Here is a 14,652-nt window from a genome sequence, read left to right on the forward strand (position 1 = left end):
GCAATCTCTCTCTGCCTCACAGTCTCAGAGGGAGTTATTCTCAGGTCACAGATCAGCATGGAGGCAACAGCATCCTTAAAGAGGCCTAGACAGGAATGTGGAACCTGCAGGTCAGCAATGGTCCTCTCCTTTTAATGGTTCTTTCTACCCTGCCTGCTCTCTGGACTCATTCTGTTCCCGAGAAAGAACCACCACTTGGGATGACCTTTCCAAAGCTGGCAACAGGCAGATGGGCTGACCTCAGTAGGGTGCCCGAGGGCCAGCCTGCAGGACTGGATGCAGGTGCGTTCAGGGAGCAGGAGCTATGAGGCATTCAGATATCACCTTGATGAGCACAGTATAAGAACATAAACAATAGACTAAACAAGAGCCCCATTGTCCAGCCCATCTTCATCCTTCGGCCATCTCTGCTGAGCTCAGCCTGTGTCTAGGCTTTAAGGGAAAGGAGCCAGCCCTTTACCTCTCTCAAAACAGCCCCTGTTCTTGGGAGTTAGGGAATGGAAAAGGTACTAGATGCTCCTCTACCCCCCTACAGGTATCATTTAGAATTGTCATAGACCCATCTCCCTCTCCTCCTCTTAACCGTAATGGCAGTGATTGAAAAGGCTGCCTGGCTCCACTCTAACCAGTATGCCCATCTGCTTCTCCTGACCATCAGAGTGATAACTGGCTTAGGGCACTTTTCTCACAGCAAAGGTTTTGTCCAACAGTGAGGTGGTGGAAGAGAGAGACTTGTTCTGGTGGTGTCTATTCTAATACACTGGAAGGTGGAGTGCCCGTTGTCCATCAAGGCAGTCCATCTTGCAGGATCTCAGAGTTGATTGGCTGAGATGTCTGGAGCTGTGTCCAGGAAAGTGGGTCTTAACCCCAAAGACTCTTCAGACAGTGCACTCTCAGTGGGGCATCTCCAGTAGCGGATAGTAGAAAATATCAGATTCCTCAGATTCTGTTTCTTGTACTAGAAACTGCAAGCCTATGTCATGGGCATGTTCTTTTTTTAGCTTGAGAGGCCCACTGATGTACAGCATTCCACCCCTTCCCATTCATTCTCTGGGTCCTGCAAAAGGTTTAGGCAAAGAAGGAAACTCTCATCCTGACCAGACAGTCCTGGTATTTGGGACATGGGATATAGAGTTTCCTTGATTTCCACATCTACTGACAAAACATCTGGTGACAGATAGCGCTCTAGGAAAAACTCCATCTCATATCCTGGTTCCCTGATATTCCTGAGGTGGCAAAGTCATTTGACCAGAGTACCTGTCACCAATCCCAAAAGCATCTCTATCTAGAACAAGCCACTATACCTGGGACAAGTACAACTACCAATATGCAGGGAGAGGATGGACAGCCAGGTCCTATTCCATCCCTCCGGTCTGAAAATGCCTGTAGGGGTGCTCAAAAAGGGAGCAGCCCTTAGTATCTTAAAAGAATAAGCATCAGGGATCCTCTAGAATGTTTTCTAATAGGCTGTCGCTTGCTAGTCATCCAAGTTTTTGAGGGTAATAAAAATGTCTGCGCCATGCTGAGCCAATTGTGTTTGCGTGGCAGTTTACAATAGTGCTCTCCAAGCTACCTTATCCACTCTTTAAGCCCTGAGAATTGGGCTTCTTGTTCTAGTTTTCCCCTTAATGGATATTTATTCTTATTTCTATCCTGGTAGCATCCAGTGGATTTCTATTACGGGAACACAAATACCCACTCAGGATTGAGAGCCCATTATGCTAGAAGTTGTATAAGCAAATAGGTAGATGTGGACTATTATATGTAACCCTTCCGCCTGTCAGAGTTGGCAGCAACAAGGGCTGGGTTCAGTATCTAGGGGTTCCATTCCAATAACACAGTGCAAAACCGGCTCAAGCCCCCACCCAGTGACCTGGGACAAATATATACCACCCCTGCTGGGCGCCTCCAAGAGGCAATACTTCCCCTCTCACAAGCACATAGTCTGAGTGGAACAAAAAGCCTTTTAATAACAGAGAGAAACAATGTGGCATTATATTGGGGAAACACCACGAACAGGATTCATAACACAACCCATGAGCAAAAAACCCACCCCAAGCAAATTGGGGCATGTCCTTTCCCTTTAGTTCTTGAGTCCAGCAACCCAAAATCACCCAAAGTCCCAAAAGTCCAACGACCCAAAAGTCTCTGTCCCTGGTCAGGGCAGCCCCAGAGTCCAAAAGCTTATCTGCAGAGTTTTACTCCCCAGTCTGGGTAAAAATGTGCCTGTGGCGGGGGGGAAAGAGGTAAGGGGCACCTTACATGACCTGAAGCTGACTACCCCACAGCTCCACAGGACTCTGCTCCGCTCGCCATCTCATGAATGCCTCCGCTCTGCTCCGCTGTCTCACGAACGGCTCCGCTGCCGTCTCACGAATGCCTCCGCTCCACTTTCTCACGAACGGCTCCGCTCCACTTGCCATCCCGCAAACTGCTCTGCTCCACCAGCCGCTCTGCTCGCCGTCCCGCAAACTGCTCCACCATATATTTTCAGGCTCCTCCACTACTTAACACAACACTCAGTGATTTAAGCTCTTAGTAAGTTTAGCTCTTTTGTGATTTCAGCTTGTAGTAGGGGAGCCTCAGTGCTGGTGCACCATTGGCCCAAAGTGAATTCAGCTCAGCAGCCTCTAACTAGACTCCTAATGGAATCAAAATTAGCTCTGATATTCTACAGCGGAGAGAGGAGGAAGTGCAATTAACATGTTAGGCCCTCACCAGGGGGTCCATGCCACCAAGTATTAATATCTGTCCCCAGCCTCATTCAATCCACAGAGTTTTGGAATCCATGTCCCTTGCCTAGCAAGTACTACTTAGTTGATGGCGAGTCCCTCCATCATAACAAAAGGCCAAGTACAGTTCCACTGTCCTTTATTCCCAGAATCAGGGTAATAACAATTTATTCTTCCTGCCCCAATAACAGAGACACTGGGGATCCCACAGCAGCCAAAGTGACCATTTGGGCAGCTATAGCCTCATTCTAGGTGGGGTGGGTGTGCCTATGCAAATGAGATCAGCCCCTGAAGTTCTTTTCCACAACTTGCCACACCTCACCACCAGATGTCAGGGTGGAGCTCATCCTGACTCTGCTTACATATATATGCCAGACAGGTGAGAGTGATCTGGCTGTGAATCACATGAAGATGCCTGTTCCTAATTATTCCTAACAACAGGGTCTCAGGATAGTCCTTTCTTTATTCCTATTGTAAACTCTAGTTTCCACTTAATCTTTAACCTTCCTTCATTCTCTTCTCATCCATCTACTCCAAAGGAATCCCCATGGCACTCTCTTGATGATAATCAGGGCTAGTGTATCGTTACGCAGGGGTCAAGATTTTTGCACTCTTTTTAAGGGACCAGGAAAGGGGAATGGCTTTCCGGTAAAATGATAGATTAGTGGCTAGTTTTGTGTGTGAAAGAAGCCTACATAGCCAGACTCTGATAGCCACTAGGTGTTAATGGTTGCTCCACCAGAAGGATAACTGTCTCATCAGCAGTGAGGGTGTCAGCCTCCATTACAGTGTGAAGGTTAACATGTCTGTGGAGACTTTCAGACAATGGGTTCTGGGAATCATAGCCCAAGACACTGTCACCTAATTCTCCACAGTTAGTATGCCACCCATTGATGATAACATGTAATGCTAGGCATTACCCATTGTACATTAGCGACTCCCCACTCACAGAAATGAAGATTTTGGTGTTGTCTTGTAAACTAAGTTGTGCAGAGGTAGATGACCACTTTGTAAGCCCCACCCGAGTTATAGTTTGGAATGATATTTTCAGATTGCAGCCTGTTGAGTTGTGTGAGATGCTAAGAAAGTTATCCGCTATAGCTGAGAGGCAGGCCACAGGGGCAGAGGAGCACAAGCCCCCTGACAACCGAGGCAGAGTTACCTGTATACAAGTAATCAAGGATGTGCAGCCCATTCCAGGTTGGTCGTGCCCCTGAGCAGAAATTTGGTTTAGGGCTGTCAAGTTACTGTGCAGCAAGCAAGAGTGTGACTCTACAGCTTACCACAAAATAAGACTGAAACCTTCCTTTTCTTCCAGGGGAAAAGAAGATTTGTACTCCTGCCTGAACCCTAAGGATCCACTCCATTGTTCTCACTGCTTATACCCTGCATGTCAAGGCCACTTGGGCCATTGGGTTTCCCTTTTCATCCTGACAACAGAGCTTTTGATTGGCTAGAATGCTTTCTGATGAACTGCACAAGTCGCTTCCTTTCCACCAAATGCTGAGCATGCTGCCTCCATGGCGCTCCACCCCCGACAGCCTCAGAAGCCAAACATGAATCTGAGAACTATTTCAAAACTAATCTAATAATTGCAAAGGCAAAATTCATATTCAGCACTCCCCGCCTTGACGCTAAATACTACTTAACTACGTGCTTCTGTTGTGCCACCTCACTAATCCTAAAAGAGAGGGCACAAACCAGACATATACAATTATATTATAGTCAAGGCCTTGAAGTGTATTATCAGAACATTATAGATTTTATCTTAGCTTGCAATTAGTTACTGTGCTGAAGCCATGAGTCAAGCCACTTGAAATGATTCAAGTGGGGGAAAGAATAATAATAAAGAGGCAGGCTAGCTCAGTGATAGGCTTGTGGGTCCTATTAAATTTGAAAGGCTATGATTTCTATTCCTAGACCCGCCAGTTAACATAATAACAAGCACCATGCTTCCCCACCCCATTCAAAGACTTGTACTAAGCAAGAATTGAGAGCCAAAACAGCATCAGGTCAATCCTGTACAGTGTAGTCAAAAGTTGCCAGGAAATTATCATGGCAGTACTCTTGAAAAGCCTGCAACCGCTCTGGCTGTCTTTGCTAAATTTATAATTGTAAGCTACAGGCTCCATCGCAAAAGGAACCCAATATATGATGTTTGTTTCTGTGGCAAGAATGGGAGGAGACTAATGGTAAAGGAGTGGGTAGGATGGGGGGGGGGAGGGGGAAGAAAATCAAGCCTTGCAGGGTTTTTAGAGACCTGCAGAAAATCATCTAAATAGGTAGTTCATACCTCAGATACTGTGCACTGCTTTGACAATCCTCTGGTTTATGGCGTACTTAACAAAGTCTTCTTACATTTACTAGACTGGAATGTCCATTTTCCTAGACGCTTTCTGCTACTTTACTAGTACTTTAAAATTTGGACACGTGACAGAAATGTGTGTAACACATTTTTTAAGTGTTGATTGCGCTCGTAATTTTAAAGTCAGAATATAAAATAAACATCTCTGCCCTTTCTTCCAGCAGGCAGCACAGAGATCTGCTCTCCGCGTTCTGTCTGACAGGTACATTTTGTCATTTTTATGAACTATAAATTGCTTTATGAAACGTTGAGCCCTATTTATTGTGGCATATAACTCATAATCGGATTTTGTCCCCAAAGTATCTGTGAATTGGGATGTTAAACATTTTTGCATGCTTGGATTTGTCATGCATGTATGGAGTTTATTACTGCAAAAATCACAGTCTTGTTGTATTTCATACAGAATATGCAGAATCCCTTGTTGTGATACCAAGCAAGAGATAAAAAACTTACTGGAGAAGGCATGAATGAGGCAGTAAATTCTGAGCTTTAGAGTATGCTGAGATATATTTAAGATCATTTTTCAGCAATAAGTACTTCATTTATTTTGAGATGTTCTCTTTTGACTTTTTCCAGATTCTTTCACTGGGAATTACTCTTGTTTTGTTGAGATTCTCTCAATATTAATTTATGAGGGGTTGGCTTTTGGCTGGGGAGGGAGGGTATTTATTTTATTTTTGAACTATAATGGGTGCTTTAGACAGAACAACAAGGGAACAAACACTGATATTCTTACTCCATTTTTACTCAGTCCTTTCTCAGGCAAAAATTCCCATTGACTTTAGCAGGAGTCTTGCCTAAATAAGGAATTCAGGATTCAGGCCATAGTAAATATTATAGTTGGGCTGTAGATCAGTATAGGTATTTACCCTAAATGACTGTACTGAAAGAGGATTTATTGAAAAATAAGGTAGCTTTCTAAGGCAGTCCTGATTTCCCCCCCCCCCCCCCATTTTAGGAATGGCAAAGATTGTACATTTTAGTGCCTATGAAAAAGAACTAGCAGATTTACATTTATCCACAGATGAGGTACTGTGTCATGCAGGCTGACACAACGTAAATTTCCCCATGCCTCTTTGGCAGCCACCTCTACTCCATCTAGCCCACTCTCCCCCCTCCTCCCTGGGAATAAGCAGTAATTGACTCAGTAAGCCAGCTCAGTCTAGGACTTCTCCTGAGCAGAGCCTGTCACTTAGGCTGAATTATACGTTGTGCATGGGTGAATAACGTTTCTCTATGCCCTGAAGCAGAGACGGCCAAAATTATCCTCCTCGGTATACAAACACTGTTTTGTTTAGATTTGTTTAAAAGAAGAAAAACTTTAACCTAGCAAGCTGAGTGCAACACCCAAGCTGTGGGCTAAGTCGTGTCCTCAGATGTTGGGCATGAAAGGCACACAGATATCGGCAATATTTGTCCCGAAAGCAAGCAAGGAAAAAAGCCTAAGCAGCACCATACTCCTATCCCTGAATACATGTAAGCTCTTCCACATAAACAAGATGCCTTTTGGGTTCTCTGGGTATTTGAAGGTGTGGCCACAAGGAATGGGAGGAGCCAGAGATGACTATTTCACTCTTCCTCATTCTCCAGCTAAACTGGGAAAATGCCTGCAGAATTGCTCAGGGGAGCAGTGGTGCAAGCTAGCTGAGCTGAATACATACCTACGGGATTCAGGCACTTTGTACTCGGCACAACTAGCCCATGCCCCCGTTAGCCGCTGCCCATGCTGCCCCTGCTACACTATATTTTTAGCACGCTAGTTTCATGAAAACTAGCTTGAGTATGTCTGTGTGAGCTGGGAATCACAGCCCTCGCTCCAAGTGTAGACGAACCCTGAGAGAGAAGTGCTATGACATGAGTGAATGTATTTACATTACCAGAGAGCAAGAATGGCTGAGTGTTAGGGTGCTAACCTGGGGCTTGGTAGACATGAGCTCAGTTCCCTTCTCTGTCAGACTTACCTTGGGCAAGCCACCAAGGGTGTTTCTTCACTGCAGTGAAGGGCGTGACTGCAGCCCTGTGGACAGGTCAGAGTTAGCTTTGATCTAGCTAGCTTGGGCGACGATAGCAGTGAAGCTGTGGCAGTGCAGGCTGTAAAATCCCCCCCCCTCCCCCCCAGAGCCCCAGGCAGCTGCCACAGCTTCCCTGCTATTGTTATTTAGGCTAGCTCAGGTATGTCCGTGTGTGCTGCAGACACACCTCTGATTGCAGTATAGACAGACCCTCAGTCTCTCTCAGTCTGTGAAATGGGAATAATAGCACTTCCCTACCTCATAGGTCCCAGTTGGAGCCAGACCTTGTCAACAGTTCGAAAGAAGGCAGCAGGCAGAAATCTGTGCCATGCTGGAACTGGTTTACTGTAATGAGTTGCTGGGTTCATACCATTTCCACTCAAGATCCCCAGAAGGGACAGGCAAATTCTCCCACAGTACACTGTGAAAACATTCATAGAATGGTGCAGTTTATTGAAGTGCTACAGACCATGGCATGTGCTCCCAGAAATTTTAGCTCACCGAAGGAGTGAGTAGAGCACCAGTAGGCATGCAAGGCAACAGTACCCACCTCAGCATTCGACTGTTACGCTGCGGTGTGACTGTTCTCTCTTGTGATAGGCTAACTGGAAGGAAGCAACTCAAAGTTAGGTCACTTGAGTTAATTCTGTAGTAAGGACACACCTAAATGCTCTATAATAAGGGGGCCATATGAGATAGACCTTAGACCAGTGGTTCCCAAACTTTAACAACCCGTGAACCCGTTTCACTAAAATGTCAAGTTTTGCAAACCCCCTCCTAAAAATGAATATTTCCAGGGATTTTCTCCTTTACCTGAGTATAAATTATAAAAACAGTGATCTTGGAAATATAAAATTTGTTTTTATGACATGCTTATTACACACAATTTATTATTTGTTATTATTTATCATTACAGTATTTTTATTCCATTATGAATAATAACAGCAACACTCTTCCAAGATCTCACCTTCGTAGCTTGTATCACTTTGAATAAGTCTGTTATAAGACAAGGCTCCTATGTTTCATCAGGGAGTATCAGATGTGAAACAGCATGAAGGTATTTAAGAAGCCAACTCAAAGAGTTCCTCCTACTCAAGCATTCAGGTCTTGAGCAGTCCAGGCAAACAACGCTCATTACAACAAAGCTTAAACTTGTTCTTCATAATAATTTTAAAAACAATACGAGCTGCCTATTTAATTTTTAAAACAGCAAAAAATATCCCTTTCCATTTCTTCTAAGGAGTCTTGAAGTTTAAATCTCCTCAGTGTGATAGATATGCTTGCTTTGATCTGCTTAGCACTTGGAAGTCCAGGGGCTCCGGGCTGCTGGCGCCGTGCTGCCTGGGGTCCCTAGGGACAGCTCTGTCCACCATTAGGGAATTTTTTCCCCGAGAACCCCCTGTGACATTTCACGAACCCCAGTTTGGGAACCACTGCCTTAGACAGATTACTTAAAACTGGGATGGCAACTCTCTAGGTATGTCTGCACTGCAGTCCAAGATGTGATGGCAACTATGGTAGCATGTACCCATGCGAAAATTGCTAAAAATAAGTGTAGATGCAGCAGCGTGGGCTGTACAAGCACCCTGGAGACCCACTGTCACTGCTGAAGCCTGGGCCTCCACCCCTACAGTGCTACTTTTAGCAGTGCTCGTGCAGGTTAAGCTTGTGCGGGCGGGTGTGCTTCCTACCCAAGCTGCAATCACATTTCTCATTGCAGTGCAGCCTCTGAGTCAGCCTTAGTGGTTTTGGTTGAGCAAAGCGTTTCTTGTTCCCAGACCTATACTTAAGCTATGATTAGGGCCCTACTAAATTCACAGTCATGAAAATCGCGTCACGGGCTGGGAAATCTGGTCTCCCCCCGTGAAATCTGGTCTTTTGGGTGCTTTTACCCTATACTATACAGATGTCATGGGGGAGACCAGCATTTCTCAAAGTGGGGGTCCCGACCCAACAGGGAGTTTCAGGGGGGTCACAAGGTTATTTTAGGGGTGTCGTGGTATTGCCACCCTTACTCCTGCACTGCCTTCAGAGCTGCGGGGCCGGAGAGCGGCAGCTGGTGGCCGGCGCCCAGCGCTGAAGGCGACGCCCCACCAGCAGCAGCGCAGAAGTAATGGTGGCAATATCACCCCAGGCCTCCCTGACTCCTGCGCTGCTGCCTTCAGAGCTGGGCAGCCGGAGAGCGGCGGCTGCTGACTGAGGGCCCAGCTCTGCAGGCAGCAGCGCAGAAGTCAGGGTGGCAATGCCCTACCATGCCGTCCTTACTTCTGCGCTGCTGCTGACAGCGGTTCTGCCTTCAGAGCTGGGCTCCCGGCCAGCAGCCAGCACTCTCCAGCTGCCTGGCTTTGAAGGCTGCACCGCCACCAGCAGCAGCGCAGCAGTAAGGGTAGCAGCACCACAACCGCCCCCTACAATAACTTTGTGACCCCACCACAACTTCTGTTTGGGTCAGGATCCCTACAGCTACAACACTGTGAAATTTCAGATATAAATAGCTGCAATCATGAAATTTACCATTTTAAAAATCCTATCACCGTGACATTGACCAAAATGGACCGTGAATTTGATAGGGCCTTAGCTATGATCCAGCAAAGCACTTAAACATGTAACTTGAAGCATATGAATAGTCCTGTTGCAGTCAATAAGACTACTCATGGGCACCAAGTTACACACGTTTAAGTTTTGTGTTGGACTGAAGCCCTTGTCTGTTAGACTATGTTGTTTCTCACACTGTAGAGTTCCCCGCATAGGCTGTTTATCAAAGGAGCGACTCAGCTGGCTGAGAGCCAGAAGGAACGCAGTATGGCAGCTCTGGTGGTGGGCTAGGGAAGCCTCAACTCCCTCTCAGCTGCAATTTGATCTGGATCCCATCAGAAAGCCAGGGCACTGTGGTTGTGGGTTGCACAAGACACAAAGGAGGACCGTACATTCAGGATCAGTCAGTGACAAACTCTCAGCTCTAGAAATGTTTTTACTTTGGCTACATTTTTCAAGACTATCCTGCAAGGAAAAGAGTCAGAGTCTTCTTTCTCATAAATGAAAGCAGATATCAGTCTTGCCATTGATGCAGAATCATGGTTATCCCACAGCTGCAAGTTCCACAGGCTCTCCAGGGAAGCCAAGGGTGACCGTTGGTATATTTTAGGGTAGAAAATATCTAGAACAAGTGTATCCTAGCCCCTCTAATTATAACGTGCAATAAGAGAAATTGCATAAAATGTATCTTGCTGCAGTGGTTGTGTTGCACATTAAAGAAAAAGGAATCTAAAGGCTTGAGAGCTTTGTAAAGACTTGGGAGCTAAATTTCTTGGTATCAATTGAATTCCAAGTGAATATCTCTTCACATCACAGAACTTTAACATGATTTGCCACATTTTGGTCATTGCCGTTCTTTGTTTAGGAACATCCCATGATAGGACTCTTAGGCAGGGTTGTAAACATTACATAAGAAGATGGAAGAGAGCTGGCCTAGAGACTTCTAGCTATTGGGTCACACATAATCATCTTTTCACATTGAGGAGTATTAAAATTATCCTAGCATTCAGGAAATGAGGCTCAGTGGGGGAAGGGATAAGAGGAAGTGGCCTTCTCTCCCAGAAAATGTTAGGAGTCTCCTAACAGCTGTAGTTTGTTTCTTGCCATACCACAGCCAAACATATGTCCATACCCACTGGTCCACTCCTCACCTTTCTCAAACGTGGTCCTAGTGACATTTGAGGAGGCGAAGGAGAATGAAAGTTCTAATTAAGAGAAATAATTATACTTTTAAAATATCTTAAAAATCTATTTGCTGAAAGAGAGAAAAGTAATTTCTTTAAACTTTTATGTATTCCCTCCAGCTGCCAGCTTCTTTTCACTATAATTTGCAATGAATTTATGTGTGGATAATCACTGTGTATGTGTGTGGTGCATTGATATACTCTTCTGTATATTAGTAAGGAAGAGACAGGCATGGTTGCTTTCTGGCAATGTGAAGAATATGCAAAGTGCTATTGGGAAGAAGAGTGTCTATGTGTGTAGCATATGAAGTGCCTCGGCATATGATTAACCTCACTGAGTATGTAGTAAATAGCAGATAACTGTGATCAAAAAAGTATTTGTGTGATTTATCAAGCTGAGCAACTGTGCATTTTGCAGTGAAGCAGGAGGTCAATCCTGAAATCTAGGGCAAGTAGAGCAATAGGAAATTGCAGGGACTAAGAAGTTAATCATACCCTTGGACTGCTTCCATCTGTTTTTGAAAGACAGAGTCAGTACAGTGCTAGCAAGGATGCTTCACAGCACCAGATCAGGAATTAATTTTTTCAGTGAATCTTCAAATATCATTTGCAGGAACACGGGCTTATAAAAATGTAATTTAATTTCATGGGGATAAATCATAGAGGACAAGAAGTGTGGTTTTTTTTAAATGTGTGTATCTAAAAAAGAGAAGCAGCAAAAAACCAGGAGGAAAACAGACATTAACAGTATGAAACTTGAAGGATATAAATGGTCTTGTGGTTAAATTGTGCGTGTAATAGTCTTTGAAAAATCAGCTTGCAACTGGGAAACTCTTACATTTTTATGACCTTTTGAGGTATATTTTTCAATAACCTATCTGCCCATCTTGCATCAGCTTGGGTCAAAGGGGCATTTACTTAAAGTATTGTTGAACTGCTGCTCTGAACAATGACTCCATGTATCAGGACTAAATGGTTGTCTGTGGCCAATTGGGTTATTAATGAAGAGAAAATATAATTCTGTAATTTCTTTATCAGTTTTGACATTTCTCAGTGTATTTCACTGAACCTTAATATTACACTCCCTTTGGACAACGACATTCCTTTTGGGCATTGAACATGTTATAAAACAAAGAGGATTTTCACTTTCATAATGGCTCCAATAAATAAATTACTTCTCCCAGTGGAAGGGGTAGGGGCATAATTAGTTGATGATATTGGGCTGTCCTTTGGGATGACTTCAGCAGAGAGCTAAGTGCATAGAGAAGGCATGTATTATGAATTATATGTTGTGCTATTTTTAGTGTTGGCATGAAAGTGAAATTTTATGGAGACATTATTTACCTATTTGTGGCAGCTTGAAGAAAGGTCTGAGGTTTGTACAATACTAATAGCATGAAATCAGGAGCCAGGCAATTCACCTGGACATCCCATTTTGACTACCACCAGTTCTTTAATTTTTAAGTGAAATTTCAAAGTTGAGTGCCTAAATAAGTACCCTTATTTTCAGAGATGAAGTAACTCTAATAGGAAGTCTGTAGTGCTGAAGTATGAATTCAGGTGCCTAACTTCAGTCACACAAGTTTGAAAAATTCAGATTTGGTGTTTGTGACATAATGTCATAATGACAGCACTAGAGACCCGTAGAACAGGTATAGCATGCATAGCGGAATTTCAAATTTCTCTTCTGTGGACCAGCTCTCCACAGGGCAGATGGAGGGATATGTTCCACCCCCGCTACTCACACACACACACACACCAGTCCACACTCTATACGACAGTTAGGCAAGAATTAGCCAGTCAGATCAGGTATACAGGTATCATCCAGCTTTTCTGATTACGCACTCGCTCCACTCCATTTCTTTCCTTTTGAGACAGTTCGGAAGCCTGCTCTGAACTTGTGGTTCACCCATTGGTTTCATTTATTTTTATTTGTTTTGTTTTGTTTTGTCATTAGGCCATTTGGCTGCTGAGCCTTTTTTATTTTACTTTTGAGAACAACATTTTCTCCATTGTTCTTATTTTTGTTCTGTCTGTCTTCTGCTGCTGCTGCTGCAACAATGGAGGAGAAGGAGAAGCTAGAAACCCTGCATGGCTGTGGGAGAGAAGTACAACTCAGGTGGAGGCCACCTCCATTAGACTGGACTGAATGCAGGCCAAGAACTCCTATCCTATGACTGCAGCTTCTTGCTGCCCAAACAGGAGTATGTGCATCAGCCAGCTCTTTACTTTTAGCTGCCATCTTAGATGATTCTTTAGTAATGCTACACAGGAGGAGCTGAACCGTGGCCAGTTTCTTTGCAGGCAGCAGGAGGTGAGTAGGCATAAGGAAAGACAGACCCTGGTCCCCAGGGTTATTGCATGGTTGAATCAAGCCTACTGCATTTCTTTAGGTGATATGGGGGCCCTATTCTGATACACTCCTCTCCCCCAGTGGAATTTCAGCACTGAAGATGCCCCACCTCTCAAAGTCCAGACGCCCTCTCTGTTTTCTCACAGATGTTTTGCTTTGGAACAGGCTACAGGAAATCCTTCACTCTTCTTCACCCCCTCCTGTCCCATCTTTACTGTAGGCTCTGACTCAGAGGAGGATCGTGTTGATTTGCCATTCGGGCAGGGACTGTCTCTCTAGGTGTTTGAACAGCCACCCCCTTATACCTCCAATCCCCATGGGTGCTATCTCTGTACACATAATAATAATAATTAATAATCTGCCTTGGAAATTGATCCACCTTCTCCTGAAGCCTACCTGAGGATCACTAATAATAATTGGAATTACCTGGTCAAGTATGTAGTTGATACCTTCTGTGGATATTTAGAACATTTCAGAGGGGGTAAGTCTCTCTGTGAACACACTTCAGATAAGAAACTGATTTTTGCTTGCTGCAAAGTCTCATTCCCCAAATCCCTCAAGAAAGGTAGACTCCCCTAGGAATAGCCATATAGCCTCATGCACTGAATCTTCCACCATCCCCCTGGAAGCAAACAGTTTGCTTACAGACACTCAATACAAAGATGGAAAGAGCACTCAGTTAGTCCACTGACATGGTCTTGCTGCAGGCCAACAAGATTGTGTCAGTTATACTCCCCAAGAAGTCACATAAATTATTTACCTTGGGGAACAGGCAGATAACACCTCAAATGATATCTTGAAGGGTTTCAATAAATGTTTGGCTACCAAGGTCCATGACTAAGAAAGCATTGATGGGTAAGGGCAGGGCCGGCTCTCGGCACCAGCAAAGCAAGCACGTGCTCAGGGCGGCACAATTCCAGGGGCGGCATTCAGGTCATCCTTTTTTTTTTTTTTTTTCCGCTTGGGCAGTTGCCCTCTCGGAGGTTGGGGCAGCAAATTTTTTGCTTGGGGTGGCAAAAAATCTAGAGCCGGCCCTGGGTAAGAGATTTCTGAGACAAGATAAAGCTCCTGGCTAGGCCTTTCTCTAGTTCACGCTTCTTGGATGCCCTCAATGTTGTTGTCAGAGGACAAAGTGGTTTCTCCTTCCCCTCCCTTTTGGACGGCCCAGGCAGGAGTCTAAGAATGAACCCTCTCAACCTATTTTGTCCATTCAAAAGTCTCTGGTCAAGAGCTGAACATTCATATCGAAACTTGGGAAATAGTTACTTCCACAAGCCCTTTGATTCCTCCAAACCCTCATCGAAGATCAATAAGGCTGGGAAAAAAACATTTCTGCAGACAGATTCCAACTCCACCTCTTCCTTCTCTGTTACCCTGCTAGAAGGGAGACTTATCATCTTCCTGCCAACATGACGCCATGTTACAGAGAATCATTGAATGCTGGCAATCATATGACAGGGTTATCTCACAG

At 44.6% G+C, this 14,652-nt stretch overlaps 1 protein-coding gene across 3 annotated transcripts in view; it reads left to right on the forward strand.

The window, feature by feature from the left end:
- The window catches only part of AFF3 (ALF transcription elongation factor 3), a 488,013-nt gene that overhangs the window by 376,851 nt on the left and 96,510 nt on the right, over positions 1-14,652 (forward strand). For 2 of the 3 annotated variants that reach the window (XM_048857937.2, XM_048857957.2), the window contains one exon: positions 5,259-5,299. In XM_048857937.2, coding sequence (XP_048713894.2) covers positions 5,259-5,299 — 41 coding nt within the window. The remainder of the gene's footprint in view (positions 1-5,258; positions 5,300-14,652) is intronic. The other variant, XM_048857946.2, reaches the window with a different exon arrangement.

The sequence above is a fragment of the Caretta caretta genome, chromosome 1 (assembly GCF_965140235.1).
Source record: "Caretta caretta isolate rCarCar2 chromosome 1, rCarCar1.hap1, whole genome shotgun sequence".
Lineage (NCBI taxonomy): Eukaryota > Metazoa > Chordata > Testudines > Cheloniidae > Caretta > Caretta caretta.